Below are 17,144 nucleotides of genomic sequence, written 5' to 3' on the forward strand. Positions count from 1 at the left end.
TACTTCATGTACAGATTCTCGAGCACCACATAAAATTGACGATGGAATAGTAAACAAGAAGAACCAGTAAAGTATCAGCCAATACATGCATACCATGCGGGTTTCCATTCAAAAAGCAAATCAAAATCTATAATAAATGCAGATCAACTCATGATTATAGCAAAGGCACGCTTAATAGAGCAAAATAGAGAAAAATAGAGCAAGCAAATAGAATATTATATGAGGATGATGAAACAACAGAGCAATAAGAGAGTTAAAGGCCTACCTCATAGAAGAAACAAAGGAAAATAAGGAAGATGGAGAGGTAGAGGGCTTATCTCTTCTGGGGTTCTTCAAAATTTGTCAGATGAGATCTTTGCACTCAGCATGAGGATCACCGCTTCTGACATTTAGTGCTTCAAGAGAGAAAAAGTGAATGGGAAAACTCACTGAGAACTCACCATCGATTAATATGGTTGAAAAACCAGCAACGGAGTTACAATTCCGAGGAAGAAATTAGGGTTTTCATTGTCTAGGGTTTCATAGGGTTTTTTCTAAGAAAATATCACCTCTTTTTTCTCTTAGTTACATAAACTACCTAAAAACCTAAATAGTGAATGAAATACTAACAATGGTTGAAGGCATGAAGTTAATGTTGTTGAGCTGCTCATTTGCTTTTCGATGAAGATAATCCTTTTTTTTTCTTCCTATTCTTATTTATTTGCTTAAAACCATTGATGAGTTTTCTAATTCTTGGAGTTTGATTTCCATTTATATTGTGAGTCGAATGGAGGGAAGATTGAGATTCTTTGATGCTCTTTTGAATAGTGGATTGGAAGGTTCTTCGATTTTAGGTCATTATCTTTAGGCATGGACATTCTGGATTCAGTTTAGATTTGTAACTCTATGGTTTATAGAAACTTTATGACACCATTATCATGGCATTAGAGACATTCGTCTCCCATGGAGCTTTGCAACATAACCATCTATTGGATTGTTATATGCAATTTTCTCATTCACCAACAAAACCCTCAAATCAAATAGTAAGAATACAAGAGGATACCTCTTCTCATCTATAGAGACAATGCAACAAAGAGGAAGAATAGGGAGGATTCTCATCATAGTCTACCGTAAAATCCTTCTGCAGTTGCTATCTTGTGCAATAGGTTTCATTTCATCAAATTGCAACCAAGGTTTGGAATCGCAAATTTAAAATGTCATAAGCCCTTAAAATGTAGAATTTAAAACTTGCACTTTACACTAAAGCCCCGCCATTTCTTTTCACATTGTTTGATCATTTTCTAGACACATAGCATAATAGGTTACAACTAATGGATTTGTCTAATTTTTCGGTTAAATTGAAAATACAAGATTAATTGTATATTCAAATGAGATTAAACTATTGCAATCAACCACAACACAAGGATTTTATAGTGGTTTAACTTTACAAGTCTACGTCCATTCTCTTCTTGGCCTCAAGAAAGTATTCTACTAGTGATTCTCTTTCAATATGGTAGGTAAGATCAAACCCTTATAATCTATGTTCAAGAGAGGAAGAGCAACTTTTACAATTTATATTCTAGATAGGGCAAGAGCACTTTTTACAATCTTTGTTTATCCTATGGCAATAGCACCCCTAACGAATTCTAATCAACCTATAGAATTGAACAAACACAATACAAGAGATGAAAGAATATTATTTAACAAGGGGTGTAACACTTTATCCCTTGTGTGAGTGGGATGCAATGGAAGTATATGCTTAAATGAGAGTGAATGCACCACCAATGAAGTACTAGAAGCCTTCAATCCTCAAGCTTGGCTCCAATGAGCTTGCTTAGACAACTTGGTATGCTCTTTAAGGTTGAGTGAAGATAAAAGGCAACAACAACAAGTAAATCTTGACGAATTTGTGACCTTGAGAGTTGTTAGGGAATAATTACTCAATAGACAAGGTAGAGGCTCTCAAATGAGGTTGGTTGGACTTATAAAGATGACATTGAATTGCTTGGTCCAACCTGCCAATGGATAGAAATTTCTATGAAATTTCAGTCCAGTTGGAGCTTTATCTGAGGAACTAACCATTAAATATAGCCATTAAGCTTATTTTGACCAGATGAAGTTCTGTTTGGTCAAACAGAAATTTCGTCGAGGGTACTGTGACCAGACAGTCGTCCGTCTAAATCAAGGAGCCTATCTTTGCACATGAAGGATTTTTAGAGGTTCCTAACCAACCTTATGTCCTCATACACTTTCCTAACATGTCTTAAGTCAATCTAATGACATGATATATGAGGTTTTGACACATTTAGTGTAATTACGTACGTATGAGTGTACATTGGGGTGTCCAAAGTCCTAAATTTTCTAAGTCTTATTGTTTGAACTTGACTTGATATTCTTGAATCTTCTTGTGCTTTAATATTCATGTTCATCTTGATTTAGACTCCTTGTCCAACTTGGCTTGGTCTTGACTTGGGCTTGAGCATTTGGTGAGTTGGATTAAGTCCAGTTGTTTTCATATTAAACTGGACAAACATAATTAACTCAATATAAACATTAGTACTTCATATTTGTTATCATCAAAACTAATGAAGACTGATGTGGTAATGTTGACATGGCATTTCCCAACAAACCGAAAATAGAGAATGTAGTAGAACTCACCACTGCTTTACAAGCACCCAAGTTTGCATTTGACTAGTCAATTCCACCATACTTAGGAGCGAGGCTAATAAACTCTAACAAGAATTACTTGAGATCTTATGCAAAACCGAATTCCAAAACTACAGAGTATTATCATAAACAGAATAACCAAAAAACACCACTGAGGCATAGATAGTTTTAGAGGAGAGGTTTTGCATTCTACTCTAACAACTAGAGAGATCATCGTCTGCTACAGAACTAAACCAACTCTAAGAGCCACATAGAGAGAGTTAGAACATGATAATAAGGGCAATAATATGAGTAATTATATAACCCAACTCTTCTCCTCTGGGTTGAACTCTAGCTCTGCAATTTCACATCCCTCTTCAAAGAAATTTGGAGTTTGCTAAGTGTTCAACAACCAGTTTTCTTGAGGATATTTACAACCCTTATTCTTGCGGTAAAATTTTAGGTTGTTTTTCTTAGAATATATAAGGAAGGGTAATATTGTTATTTCATGTCAAGATTAACAACTTAAGGACCCATTTGATAATTCACCAAAAAGCACGTTTGGCATTTCTTTAAATAAAAAGATCACCCAAAAATCGGTTCATAAAACTAATCCTATCTAATATAAAAAGGGGAAATTTCATGAACACCCCCAAAAATATATAACAAAAATCACACACCCAAAAATATATCAAATTGGCAAAAACAACCCAAAATGTCTCTTAAAATGACAACCGCCCATTTTCCATTAGAATGTGTTAGTGGAAAAGATAAATATATCCTTAGTAGCATTTTTGTACAAATTAAAATTGTGATTTTATCTTAGTTTGTATATTATAACTTAGAAAGTTCAATATAACTTTATCATTTTATCCTCCCTACCAAAATCTGTGATTTTTTTTATTACAAAATTTATTACTAAAATAAAAATACATGGTCAAAACAAAAATTCATCACAAGTAAAACCATATATCACTGACATGAGGCGAAAAATCGACGTGTCACTAGGGGGCGACACGACACCTCCAACGACACTGAATTTACTTTAAGTCGGCGATATATCGCCGACTTCTGGCGATAAATAGGGAAAGTCGGGCAAATTTCGCCTGAATTTCCCTCTCGATTTTTGTTGAATTTCTCTCTCTTCTCTCACTTTTCTAGAGCTTCTCTCTCTCATTTTTCGTACTTTTCAGCATGGTCGTCAATATCCTGATACGAGGCCGAGCCACCATCAGAGGGGGCCTGGCCATGACGGCCAGCAACAGCACAGAGGTAGTTATGATTATGTTAATTCTTGGGATGCGGCGATTGAGTCAATGGGGTCCATGAGCTTGGATGAGTCCGTAGGCTCCACAGCAGGTTATTGGCCTATGGGTAATTATGGTGTCCCTCTCCCTCCTTCACATGGACAGTATGATATGGGAATTAGTATCCCCTCTAGTTCTTTGTATCATGGGAATTATGGTGTCCCTCTCCCTCCTTCACATTCAGAGTCATTCGTACCAACAAGAGCATCTGATGGCATGCGGAACGTTCCTTGGCCCTATTTTCACTTCCCTCAAATTGGAGTTCTCATGGCGACGGAAGATGACCGCTATAGAATTGCAGTTAATGATTATCTAGACAACTTTCAATATCGTATGAGATGGGATGAATATGTGAATTTGTTGGGGGGGGGCATCACTGGAGACAGTTCGAGTCACAAGAGTTCGATCCACCTAGGCACATTACTTGGTACTCGAGAGTTCCAAATTTTATATGGTTGGATGACTCTATGTATTTGTACAATGAATTGTAGACTTTATATGATTTGGTTTATATGAGTTTTTAGATTTTTAGTTTCGGAGCTTTCGTCCGCGTATAATAGGATATGGGTCGATTAAGAACATTAGTTTAGGTGATGTTTTAGGTCAAAATAACACTCCCAATGTGTTTATTGGCCTCTAATTAGGCTACACATCAAATTTTAGGTCAAAATGACCTGAAATACCCTTCGAAACAAGGGTTCGATGAAAAATCGAACCCCAACCAAAAGTCGCCCGACTTTTGGCAACATGTTTCCCGAGTCGCCGTGTCGCTAGGGTCCGACAAGGCAACATGGGCCAACATGTCGAACCTTGAGTAAAACTAAAAATTCACCACCGCTTGTCAAGCACCCAGGTTTTCATCCGACTACTCGACTCCATCATACTCAGGATAGAGGCTAATAAACTGTGACAAGAACTACTTTGAGAACTTATGCAAAGCGAATTCCAAAACTGTAGAGTATTATCATAAATAGACTAACCAGAAAACACCACCAAGGTTCTACCACAAAAACTACCAAAATTCTTTGGGCCCATATTTTACTTTCCCTTCTTGACAGCTGACTTTGTTACCTACTTACCTGGCACCAGAAGATTCTTCTTCGACACGCTCTTGACTACAATAACAACAGTCTAATGCACGTCCCTCACAGCAAAATGCCCCAAAGGAGGGTGCTTTGAGAAGGTTTCCACAACCATGGGCTTGGCTAGAACCATCTTAACAAACCCAGCATCACCATTCTTCAAAAACTTGACTATATTTGTTGTTTTAAAAAAAGGAAAAAGAACAAACATTATCAATATCATTAAGCATAACCTTACATAACTTATCTTCTTCTGTTCGAAACTTAAACGATTTAACCAAGACAAGATGAGTCAGAAGCTTACGAGTGAGGAAACGGTGGTGATTGTAGCCGGAGCTGGCCCTGCCGGCATAGCAGCATCTGCATGCTTAAACCTCTTATCAATCCCAAACATAATTCTTGAAAGAGAAGATTGCTGTGTTCCTCTTTGGAAGAAGAAGTCTTATGATCGCCTCCACCTTCACTTACCCAAGCAAGCCTGTCAGCTTCCTCACTTCCCATTCCCTTCTGATTACCCTAAATACGTACCAAGGCAACAATTCCTCGACTACTTGGATGATTACGTGAACCGTTTTGAGGTGAAAACCCATTACAACAAATCAGTCGAGTCTGCTTCATATGATGAATTAACGAGTAGATGGCACATCAAGGCAAGGGATGTAATCTCCAAAGAGATCAAAGAATACAAAGCCAGGTTTTTTGTTATTGCAACAGGTGAAAGCTGTGATCCATATGTACCTGAAGTTGAAGGCATAGATAGTTTCAGAGGAGAGGTTTTACATTCTACTCAGTATAAATCTGGGGCTAATTATAAGAACAAGAATGTTCTTGTTGTTGGTTGTGGGAATTCCGGCATGGAAATCGCTCTTGACTTAGCCAATTATGGTGCCAAGACATCGATTGTAGTTCGTAATCCGGTAGTAATTAAAAGCTTGCTTTTCAATACTAAAATTGATGTTTTGGTTAGTTTATCTCAATTGAACTGGTTCTGATCGATGTTATACAGGTTCATATTCTTTCTAAGGAGATTTTGCAAGTGGGTGTGGCTATGTTCAAGTTTCTTCCATTTAAGTTGAGGGAATCGGTGGTGGTTTTGCTTAGCAGGTTGTGGTTTGGTGATCTTAGTAAGTATGGGATAACCAGGCCAGTTGAAGGACCATTCACTCGGAAAATGAAGTATGGCATATTTCCAGTAATCGATGTTGGCACTGTTAAGAAGATTAAATCTGGCGAAATTCAGGTAGTTTGAAGACTCAGTAGTGAGTCAACAACTCAAATCAGGTTGTCATCAGGTTTTGATGAGTGTACCTGGACCATAGTGACTCATTTGGGTTATTGCTCAATTGCCTTAATTTGGATGCTTCGCCAGAAAATCTTCCCAATCATATAAACAAGTGAAAGGTTGGTTTCCGAGATTCTCACTGAATTTTTGAAACAGGTTTTACCAGGAATAACAAGAATTAAAGGTGAGGAGGTGACCTTCACTGATGGCTATTCATATCATTTTGATGCAATTGTGTTTGCTACGGGATTCCAGAGATCTACAAACAAGTGGCTCAAGGTAACCTTGAACAAACCAAACTTTATTTTGATTTACTTTTCTCCAATAAATTTCATGTTTTGTATTTTTTTTTTTTTTTTTTCAAAAACCTTAAGCACTCAAAAACAAAGTCCTTTGAACACTAGAAATTTCACTATATCTTTGAAAAGCACCTAACTCTAGTTCTGCTAGAATAGTAATGGTATAATTGTAAGGGAAATTTTCATCCCCACTCCTTGAGTTATCCCCTAATATTAATATCTTTTTTTTTTTTTTTTTTTGGTGAAAATATGAAATTTCATAAAACAGGGAGGCAAGAAAAACACAAGACATCTTGAGAGCATAACTCAAGAAGCCAAGGCTCGGAAACGGGCCACACTGTCTTACTTGCCAACGACAGCGCCCTCCTGGCTAGAGCATCGGCTACACAATTAGCCTCTCTAGAAGTAGAACAAAAAGACCACCTAGGAATCTGATGGACCAAGATTCGAATGTCATCTAAGATTGGGCTAACCTCCATAGGATCGCACGGTAGAACCCGATTGAGAAGAGAGATCAGGTACTCGCAATCCGACTCAAAGCAAACATGCTCCAACTTGGCCTCGATCGCCGCCAACACCCTGCATCTGAGAGCCGCTGCTTCGCCACACAACGCAGAAGGGTATCGCCCGGGCACAGATAAAGCCAAGCACAAAGTCCCACTTGAATCACGGCCCACCACTCCCAAGCCACCATTAACATTAGAACAAGCATAATCACAGTTGATTTTGAACCCCTAGGAAGGTTTTGACCATAATGGTCTCACCTCAGGTCCACCACCGGTACCACTGACATTAGATCCAGCAGATCCATCAACAACACCCCAAAACTCAAAATGGGCTTTCTTAGCACTACTGACAATTTCATCAGGGCTCCATTTCTTCCCATTAAACACCAAGTCATTACGGGCTAACCACAAATACCAGCAACAATAGAAGAAAAGGCTCAGCATCATTTTATCCAACTTCTTATCTGGGAATCTCAGGGAACACCAATTATTAAGCACCATGGTCAAGGAAGCTGTATCAGTAGACTGTAAAATCGGGGCCAAATCACATGCAAACCAAACCGCTCGTGTATGGTCACACCCAAATAGAATATGGTTGATTGAATCTACCCCTTTGCCACATCTTCTACAGTCACCATCCACAATCACCTTCCTCTTTTGCAGCCCAACCCCTGTAGAAAGACCATCATTTAGAGCCTTCCAAATGAAATTCTTCACCTTAGGAACACACTTGGCACTCCATACTCTTTTCCATGCATGCGGCTTCACCAGCTCCCAATCATGTCTTCTTGAAGACGACCCTCCAAGAGCTGCCCAGTAGTCTCTTCGGTTGCATAGAAGATGATATGCACTTTTCACTGAAAACCTTCCATTCTTATCGGCACCCCATACCACCTTATCATCACCCTGGGTCCATCTAATTTGGATCTTCATAATAGCCTCTTTCTCTTCTTGGTTAAACCATTGATCTAGCAAATCCCTTCTCCACTCCTTAGATATTGGATCAATGAGATCTGCCACCATATTAACATTGCAATCCAACGGCTTCGAAGAAATGACTTGAAATAATGGAAGATCAGGTATCCAATTACAACCCCATATAGGAGTTGTTGTTCCATCCCCAATTTGACTCAAAAGACCTAACTATAGCACTTCCCGTCCCTTAAGGATACTCTGCCAAGCCCACGAGGCCCCTGATCCCTTTCGTGCCTCCAAAAAAGAACAATTTGGGAAATAAATGGATTTCACAAACTGGGCCCAATAAGATTCTGGATTTTCCCACAACCTCCAGGCCACTTTAGTCAAACGGGCTTTATTATTAATATGAGAATCTCTAAAGCCCAGTCCACCCCTTTCCTTGGATCTACATAACCTTGACCAAGAAATCCAATGAAGTTTCTTCCCATCCCCAAATTGCCCCCAAAAGAAGTTGGACAAGTCCTTTCTAATCTGTTTGTGAATCCCCCCAGGAAGAGCAAAATGAGAACCTGCAAATGTTGCCATGGCCGAACCCACTGATTTTATCAAGACCTCCTTGCCTGCTTGTGATAGGAGTTTGTGCTTCCACCCTTGAGTTCTTCTAGATACCTTGTCTCCCACCTCCTTAAACAGTTTGGATTTAGCAATCCCAAAGTTTGTAGGAAGCCCCAAGTATTTTGCTGGACCCTCACCATATTTTATCTTCAACACCCTAGAAAACCACCTTTGAAATCTCATAGGGGTATTTGGGCTAAAAGTGATGGTGGACTTTTGAAGGTTGATAGCTTGCCCACTTGCCTTACAATACAGCTCTACACATGCTTTCAGATGACAAATATACTCAAGCTTCAACTCAGAGAACAACAAACAGTCATCAGCAAACAACAAATGAGAAACCCTAGGAGCCCGATTCTTGATACTGATCCCCTTGATAAGCTGACTAGCCTCAGCCCCTTCCACTATTGAACTAAGAACCTGGGAACATAATATGAAAATGAAAGGGGACAGGGGATCCCCTTGCCTAATACCCCTTGATGGAGTAAAAGAACCCTTCTCCACTCCATTAACCAACATAGTGTATGAAACAGAAGAGATACACTCCATGATTAGGTCCACCCATCTACAAGAAAACCCTAACCGAATAAGAGAGGCCCGAATGAAAGGCCACTCTAACCGGTCATATGCTTTCTTCATGTCCAATTTGACGGCCAAAAATTTTTTTTTTACTCTTTTTTTGATGTCTCACATAATGGTATAGCTCATGTGCAATAAAAATATTATCAGAAATCAAACGATCAGGAACGAAAGTTGACTGAGATGGGGAAATGATACCTGCTAGAGCTGAACTGAGTTTATCTGCAAAGATCTTTGAGATGATCTTAACCACCACACCACAGAGACTGATGGGGCGAAAATGTTCGGCCACCTCCGGACTTTCAATTTTTGGGATCAAACACACAAACGTACGGTTAAGATCCTTAGGGAGAACACCATTAGAGAAGAAATCATAAACAAACTGGCACACATCTTCCTCGGTTATATTCCAGAATTTTTGGTAAAACAAAGGGGGATACCCATCGAGCCCAGGGGCCTTCAAGGGACCCATATCATTTAAAGCCTTCAAAATCTCCTCCTCAGATGGGCTTTGGTCCAAAATTGCATTGACCTCCTCACTAACTAGGGGATTCACTGTATCCAGAGCCTGAACTAAGGCCTCTTGGTCCTACTCCCTCAGAAGTTACAGCATCACAAAAGTGATCCAGTAGAATTGCATCTAGTTGTTCTTCATTTGAAGTCCAAGAACCATCCCCTTTCTTCAGCTTCAGAATACGATTAAAATGACGCCTTTGAATAGTCGAAGCATGAAAGAAAGAAGAGTTTTTATCTCCACATCGGATCCACTCCACTCTTGATTTCTGGCACCAAAACACTTCCTCCCGTAACAACTCCTCTTCCAGCTTATTTAAGATTTCGTTCTCCTCCTCTTGATTGAAGTCATCTTTCCCTTTGCTCTGAACTATTCCCAAGCTAGTTTTCAGCTCTTTAATTTTTGTCTGTAGGTGACCAAATTCATCACGGTTCCATTTTTTTAGAGCAGCTTTACAATTCTGTGCTTTACGCACAAGAATATGAATAACATGGTCTCCTTGCTGCGAATTCCAAGCCTGTTGCACCACTTCTTTACATCTTGGATCCCTCAACCACATAGCCTCAAAGCGAAAGGGTCGAACTCCCTTCACACGGCCTCCCTCAGTATCAAGAAGCACAGGGTTGTGGTCTGAACAAAACGCAGGCCTAATGAACACCGAGGCATCCTCGAATAGTACCCGCCATTCAACATTGGCCACTGCTCTATCAAGCTTAACTCTGATATTTGCTGCTCCCTTTCTTCTATTATTCCATGTAAGACATGGACCCTTCGCCCCTAAGTCCATCAATCCACAATGAGAGAGCAAGTCCCTGAATTTTTGAATGTCCTTGTCACCTCTTCTATTTCCTCTAGCCTTCTCATGCCAACCCAGGTAGCTGTTGAAGTCACCACAGCAGACCCAAGCTCCACCTCTATTAACTCCCAATTGGGCTAGTTGGTCCCACACTAATTGCCTCCCCTCTTTGTCAGGGTCACCATAAATACAACTTAAGAAGAAACTCTTCCCCTCCAATCTCACTTCTGTATCTAAAATATGATCATCAGCATGAAGAACTTTAATTCCCACTGTATCTTTCCACAGAATAGCAAGACCCCCCGAGATCCCCTTGCATTCACAGAAAAAATTTCATCAAATCGCAACCTTCTCTTAACAAAATTAATTCTTGACTCTTGGCTTTTAGTTTCAGCTAGGAATAACACATCTGGTTTTTCAGCCCTGGAGAGATTATTTAAAGCACGAACTGCCTTGGAGCTCCCCAAACCTTGGCAGTTCCAGCTAATGAGTCTCATAATGACCCGTGGGACTGATTCCCCCGGTCGCCGCCACGAGTCCGGATGGTAAAAAATCCTCATCCTTAGGAGCACTGGAACTTTTCCTACCTTGCCTAGCCTTCTTCACTTTTGTCAAAGGTCTAGATGGTTCAGCCAAAGTAAGGGCTCTCCTTATATTAGGTTTGGTTTGATTTCGAGTGAGATGGATAGGATGAGTATGGGAATGGGAATAAGATGAAGCACTGGCAGCAGGATAGTTGGGAGGGTTAGAACAGTGGGAGATAAACGGAGTCATACTAGAAGGACAAGAGTCAGCAGGGTTCACTGGGATGGTTGTTGATGAGAAAGGTAAAGCCATATTAGGAAAGGGAGTGGTACAACTTGGGTTTAACGAAGTAGCATGGGTAACTGGGTTCCCAACTAGAAAATGAGGCAATCCAGCATTACCCACGTAGCATGGGTCAGGAGGTAGCTGAGAGGGGACCACCATTGAAGGATTATACACTACCTGGGGAACTGGTTGAGGACAATTTGGACTCTCCTGGTTTGACTAAGAAAGTTTAAAGTTTGCCATATGTTGAAGCAAGGACATGACAGCTGGGGAGTGCTCAGGGCAAACACGCAAATAGTCTTGGATGGGGCCAGGAATGTGAAGATGGTTATCGATATTTGTGGTTTCATGATTCGGGTAAAAATTTGAATTTGGAGAATTTGAATACAAGACGGTTGATGGGTTATTTGGATTAGACAGAAGATTGGGTTCCGTTCCTTGATTGTGATTTAACATACCTGAACTAGGCAAGGTCAAATCTCCAGGCAAAATGATCCCCAATGCAGACTCTTTCTTGCCACATGGCCTTGATACAGTATCCCTTCCACTATTGATTTGACTTCCTATAGTACTCCTGCCAGAAAAGACAGACCCCCTATCACTACCATCTTCTCCATCTCCGGCCATCTGCAAGTTAGTTTCCGGACCGGCTGATCTAGACTCCGATGTACCTCCCACGTCATCGACCACATACTATTTAGAAAATAGAGATTTTGCACTTCTGATCAATCTCTCATCGGGGATAATACCTCTTAGCTCATCATTCCCCTTTGGCCTCGGTAAGTCTTTGCATTTAGAGTTATTGCTACACCCATGCATGCTGCGGTGGTTAGAATAATCTTCAAACTGAGACATACATCGCTTCTCATCATGACCAATGAGACAACAATAACTGCAATAAGTAGGGAGTTTCTCATATTTAATACCGATCAGCACTTCTCCATCCAGCTGATTCTTGATAGAGATGGAGGACCTCAGTGTTTTCTTAATGTTGAGATTAACCCTCGCTCTTACATAGTTCACTTGAGAGCCAAATTGCATGCCATCGATAATCATCAGTTTACTGGTTTCCCCTACTATTCTTACCATCTTCATAACAATCAATGGATCTAGTAGATCGTATGGGACTGAATGGAGCTGAACCCAAAAATCACAGTGTTCAAAAGCCCACTGTCGTCTGCTATTCCAAGGTTCAAGCAGCATCAGATTACCTGCTACAGTCCAGGGACCCTCCTGCAAAACATTCTCCTTATCTATCGCATGATGAAACTGAAACATGAACTTCCTATCTCCAATGGAATTGACATCAACCTTTTGACAGGTATTCCAGGCCACCAATAACCCTTTTGTGACTGTTTGCCGGTTAAAAGGTCGGCCCTCCATGACAAACCCCACTAGTCTATTAGCCCACTGCTTCGCAAGCCTCAGTTCATCAGCCGCATCCAGAATGAGCTCTCCAGTAGAGGTATCTATGTCACTACCCACATTTGGGGATTCAGGGAGAGAATCTGGTTGAGAGGGAGAAGGGGACGGTGGGTTTGAAGGGTTTTGTTGAGGAAAGTTCACAGGAACCATAACTTGAAGGTTGGTCGGAGGTTGACCTGTCAAAGACATGGCTACCTCAAAAGTTCAGAATATAATAAGAGGGAAGGAAAATAACAAGAGAAACCAGTGTTCAGAATATAGTAATAGGGAAGGAAGAGAAACAATAAGAGAAACCAGGGAGAGATAAATAGTATTTATGGCATTAAAGAGGTAGCACGCCCAAGGGCGGAAAAAGCCACGCACACCGGCGGATAAAACGATGGTCGGAGTTAACGAGGAGGCAGCACCGCTCTAGACATCAGCACCGCTCTCTTGTTTCGCATTGTTTCTCGCCAAAAAGTTCCCCTAATATTAATATCACCCTTAAGTTATTCAATTTATCAGTCTGACCCTCTATTACTTTTTTTTTTTTTTTTTTTTTTGGGTAAACAACAATCTTATTCCAAGCGGGCAAGGGGTGGGGTGAACATAATTCCACCAACCACACAGTGGAAGACGGCCATTCTTTCGGGCCCGAAACCGAAAGGGCTTTCCTGGTTAAGAGATCTGATATAACATTAGAACTCCTAGGTATAAAGGCGGGGATACAATGTATGAAGTTATCCATTAAATAATGAATATCCTGAATCAGAGGCTCTACTACCATCGGGGGTTGAATTTCCCTTAAAGGTACCTGATTATCTGCTTGCAATCGGACTCAATTAGGATTGACTCGTATCCACATGCAAGCGCCTCCAGTAATCCTGCTCTGAAAGCAAGAATTTCTCCTTCTTCAGCAGAGTTATAGTTCCTAGGTAAGGATGAAGCACTCAAGAGCTTTCCCTCGGCGTCGCGAATAGCAATGCCCTGACCATCTATTACTTACAGCTTAGTCTAAGTTAGTTTTTATTTATCCATTTCCCGTATTACCCCCACATCCGAAGTTTAAAACCACCATTAATGATATTATTAATGAACCATATCTCCAAAACTTTGTGAGGATTTATGATTGGGAGAGGAAGAAGTCATAGATGGTAGAGGAAGACAAAGAAAAGAGTTGAGCAAGGGCTTTTCCGTCAAGTGTATTCTTGTCTTTTCGAAAAGTTTAACTCGCATCTATGAGCACTTAATTGTGTTGCCTTTGATATATTTTCACCCCATGGAGGGTCTGATTGATTAATCTTAGATAACTCATGGGGTGGCACTAAAAATTTTCATAATTGTAGAGATCATTATAATCTTATGTATAAAGGGGTGAAAAGAACGTGTCTACCTTTCTTCATTAGACTTATTCTCCAACAGTGTACTCTTCCTTATTTGCTTCTCACCCCCAACCTCTTTCTTTTCTTTAATTTTTCATGATGGCATTTAGGTAATCTCATATAATTCAAGGGTAGTTTGGAATTTAAGAAAAAATAACGACGATTTAACGGCATTCAATAACTATTGGACTGATGTGTTTACTGGCAGTCCAACTTGCAATTGTATTTTCTTTTAAAAAATAAAGTGAGTTGTCAATGTTTAAGGGTCTCTTGTTTGGGGTGTCCGAGCAATTTGCTCGGCTAAACACTGTGCTAGTGATTCATTATGTTTATTTCTCGCCGCTTCCTCCTTAAAATGACCTTGTGGTCTAGACTAATAGTTTCCTTCAACCTAGTTTTTTTTTACTTAACAATGTCTCATTGTAGACTTAAAAGTAGGTGATCTTGTCCCAAAATCTTGTTAGTAAAGAACCTCTTATTTTCATAGGAGTCCATCTTGAGTAAGATATGGTGCTATGTCACTTTCTTGTTAGGAAAACAACAGATTTGTTGGGCAAGCACCCTGGCCCTAACCTTGATGCTAACCTTCACCTTGATCCTAACTAGAGAATAGCAAAGCTATGCATAATTTCCCTACTACTATTACCAAAAATAATCTACAAGGTGGTACGGTCCAGCCAATCCTAATCAAATGGTCAACACTAACCTGACCCAAGCCTGTCTCTAAAGGCCAGAAATTTTAGCACAAACAGGGCATGAGGCCATATTTAGGTCATCAAGACCTAACTTGCACCCCTAGGTAGTGCCATCAACAAGAGAGAAAAATTATTATCACAACCAAGTTGCATAATCAAGATACAAAATCTTGGTCGTCATTAAGCATCAATTAATAAATAATCTTATACATTGATAGAGGCAAGACAAGAAGAGGAATCCAATAATCTTAATGCCAACTTGGCTAAGAAATCAGCAACTGGGATTGCTTCTCCAAAATACAAGTGAGATACAGTCAATATGATTGAACTATTCTTGAAGAACCAAGAATCCAAATTAAAATTACAAGCTGAATCACATTTAATCCACGACAATTTTCTAATAAGAGATCCATGGAATGCTCCAAGCCAAAAGTGGACACCATAAATTTTTTGCCCCAAATTGGTTTTAGGCCTCAAGTATCTATCATTGGAAAAACTACTCTGGCCTAATTTAACTAAGAATTTCACTAGACACTCAACTTGTAATGAGAACCTTTGTGGATACTACATATGAACAAAACATAAATGTAATAGTAAGTGCACTTGGGTATGTGACGAAATTGCTAGAAGTTCTTCTTGTGAATCATTTATACTTAAGGTAGTGAATCATTTATACATATGTGATAACTTTCCCCCCCCCCCCCCACCCCCAAAATCTAGGATGATGGGAGTCTCCTCGATGAAAATGGATTCTCAAAACAACATCCAAACCACTGGAAGGGAAAGAATGGTCTCTATTGTGCAGGGCTAGCAAGGAGAGGATTGTTTGGACTTAGCATGGATGCCCAAAACATTGCGAATGATATCAAAGCACTCTTATAAAGGCCCTTGACCATGATTTAAATCAAGTGATGTTTAAATGGTGGTTATACCATGATGGTTGAGAAACTAGTATTATTTATTGTAAGTAGAGTTCATCTTTTCATTATCAAATATATAAATATGAAAAAGGGATAGTTCATTTGCTAAGTACTAGTGCCTATTTTTATATGTTTTATGACTTGCTTATTTATATAGATGATAATTAAATATATTTGATCTTTTTGGGGATGTCAATGTTGTTTCTTATGTGATTTTGGTAAGGCTCCAAAGTTCTTGGTAGACTGAGCTTAACACATGACTCGCTGTGAAGTCAGGGCTAGTTGATAGGCTTTAATTAACCTTGGATCATCTCCAAAGAACCAAATTCCACAATGAGGTTTTGAGCTCCCATTTTTCAAGCTTGTAACATCCTTGATTGAACTTCTACCAAGAACAAAAAAGCATCCTTGATGAACAGTGCTTGAAGGCCCAACCACCAAAGGACTGTGTAAGCTTGAATTTGACATAAATCCAATCTCCAATCGGATTCTCCTCATCCTTTCTGTGTTCACCAACGATGGACTTCATACAGAATTGGGCTCTAGTAAAGCTTTTCTTCAACTATGATAGGATCTGATCTTGAGTCTTAAGCTCTTCTTCTATCACAGGGTTTGGGCTGGTATAGGGAATGCATCGGCTTAGTGTAGGTAGAGGGGCCTTCCATAGAGCACCTGAAAGGGTGTCATGTTGATAGCAGAGTGAACGCTGTGCTGTAGGAGTATTCTACCCACCCCAATCAAACACCCACCAAAGATACATTTCCAAGCATCGGTTGAGCACTTTGGTTTGCCTGACTGTCTACAGATGGTACGTAAGAGTTGCTTAAGGGTAGTGTTGTTTCCTGTAATTCGTGGATTTCTCTCCAGAAGTGGCTAAAAAACAGGATTATGTTTGGGAGCAGCGCTGCTCCAAGCAGCTGATCGCCCAGATGAACTTTTAGGTCCAGATTTAAGTGAACACTTAATTAAATACTCTAGATTTAATCTGGACGGAAAAATTCATCTGGGCAGTCAGCTGCTCGGAGTAGCGCTGCTCCCTAGTAGTTTGCAAAAAACTGGGGGTCCTTAATTAGCGCTGATAGATAGAGCAGGGTATGCCTGGATTGCTTTAGTGTCGTGCAATGTGCAACACAGTGCAGTCGATCTGCGGTCTAGATCGAAACTTAGGATGAAATCACTCGTTTTGCGCAAGTGATTTTGGTGACAGTTCTTTTGCAATTTTGTTGAACATTGCTTGGAGTGAATCAATTTAATAACACAACTTTACTTTGATCTACTGCTAGCCCCTAGCCGGAGGCCATATGTCACAAATACTTGATCTCCCTCTTGGCGAAAATGCACTTTCTTCTATAAGCATATAGGTGGTGCTGCTTTAGTGTCTCCAAAACCATGTGGAGATGATTAGATGTG

At 40.0% G+C, this 17,144-nt stretch overlaps 1 protein-coding gene across 1 annotated transcript; it reads left to right on the forward strand.

Moving 5' to 3' along the window:
• The first annotated feature begins 5,250 nt into the window (after positions 1-5,250).
• On the forward strand, positions 5,251-15,917 carry LOC149015950 (putative indole-3-pyruvate monooxygenase YUCCA10). The gene is made up of 4 exons (XM_089155790.1): positions 5,251-5,931; positions 6,021-6,254; positions 6,453-6,575; positions 15,535-15,917. The coding sequence occupies exons 1-4, from the start codon at positions 5,302-5,304 to the stop codon at positions 15,694-15,696; spliced, it is 1,149 nt and encodes a 382-aa protein (XP_089011916.1). The 5' UTR covers positions 5,251-5,301; the 3' UTR covers positions 15,697-15,917.
• The last annotated feature ends 1,227 nt before the right edge of the window (positions 15,918-17,144 follow it).

Source organism: Hakea prostrata, chromosome 5, assembly GCF_041222555.1.
Source record: "Hakea prostrata isolate BN-2017 chromosome 5, UWA_Hpros_2, whole genome shotgun sequence".
NCBI lineage: Eukaryota > Viridiplantae > Streptophyta > Magnoliopsida > Proteales > Proteaceae > Hakea > Hakea prostrata.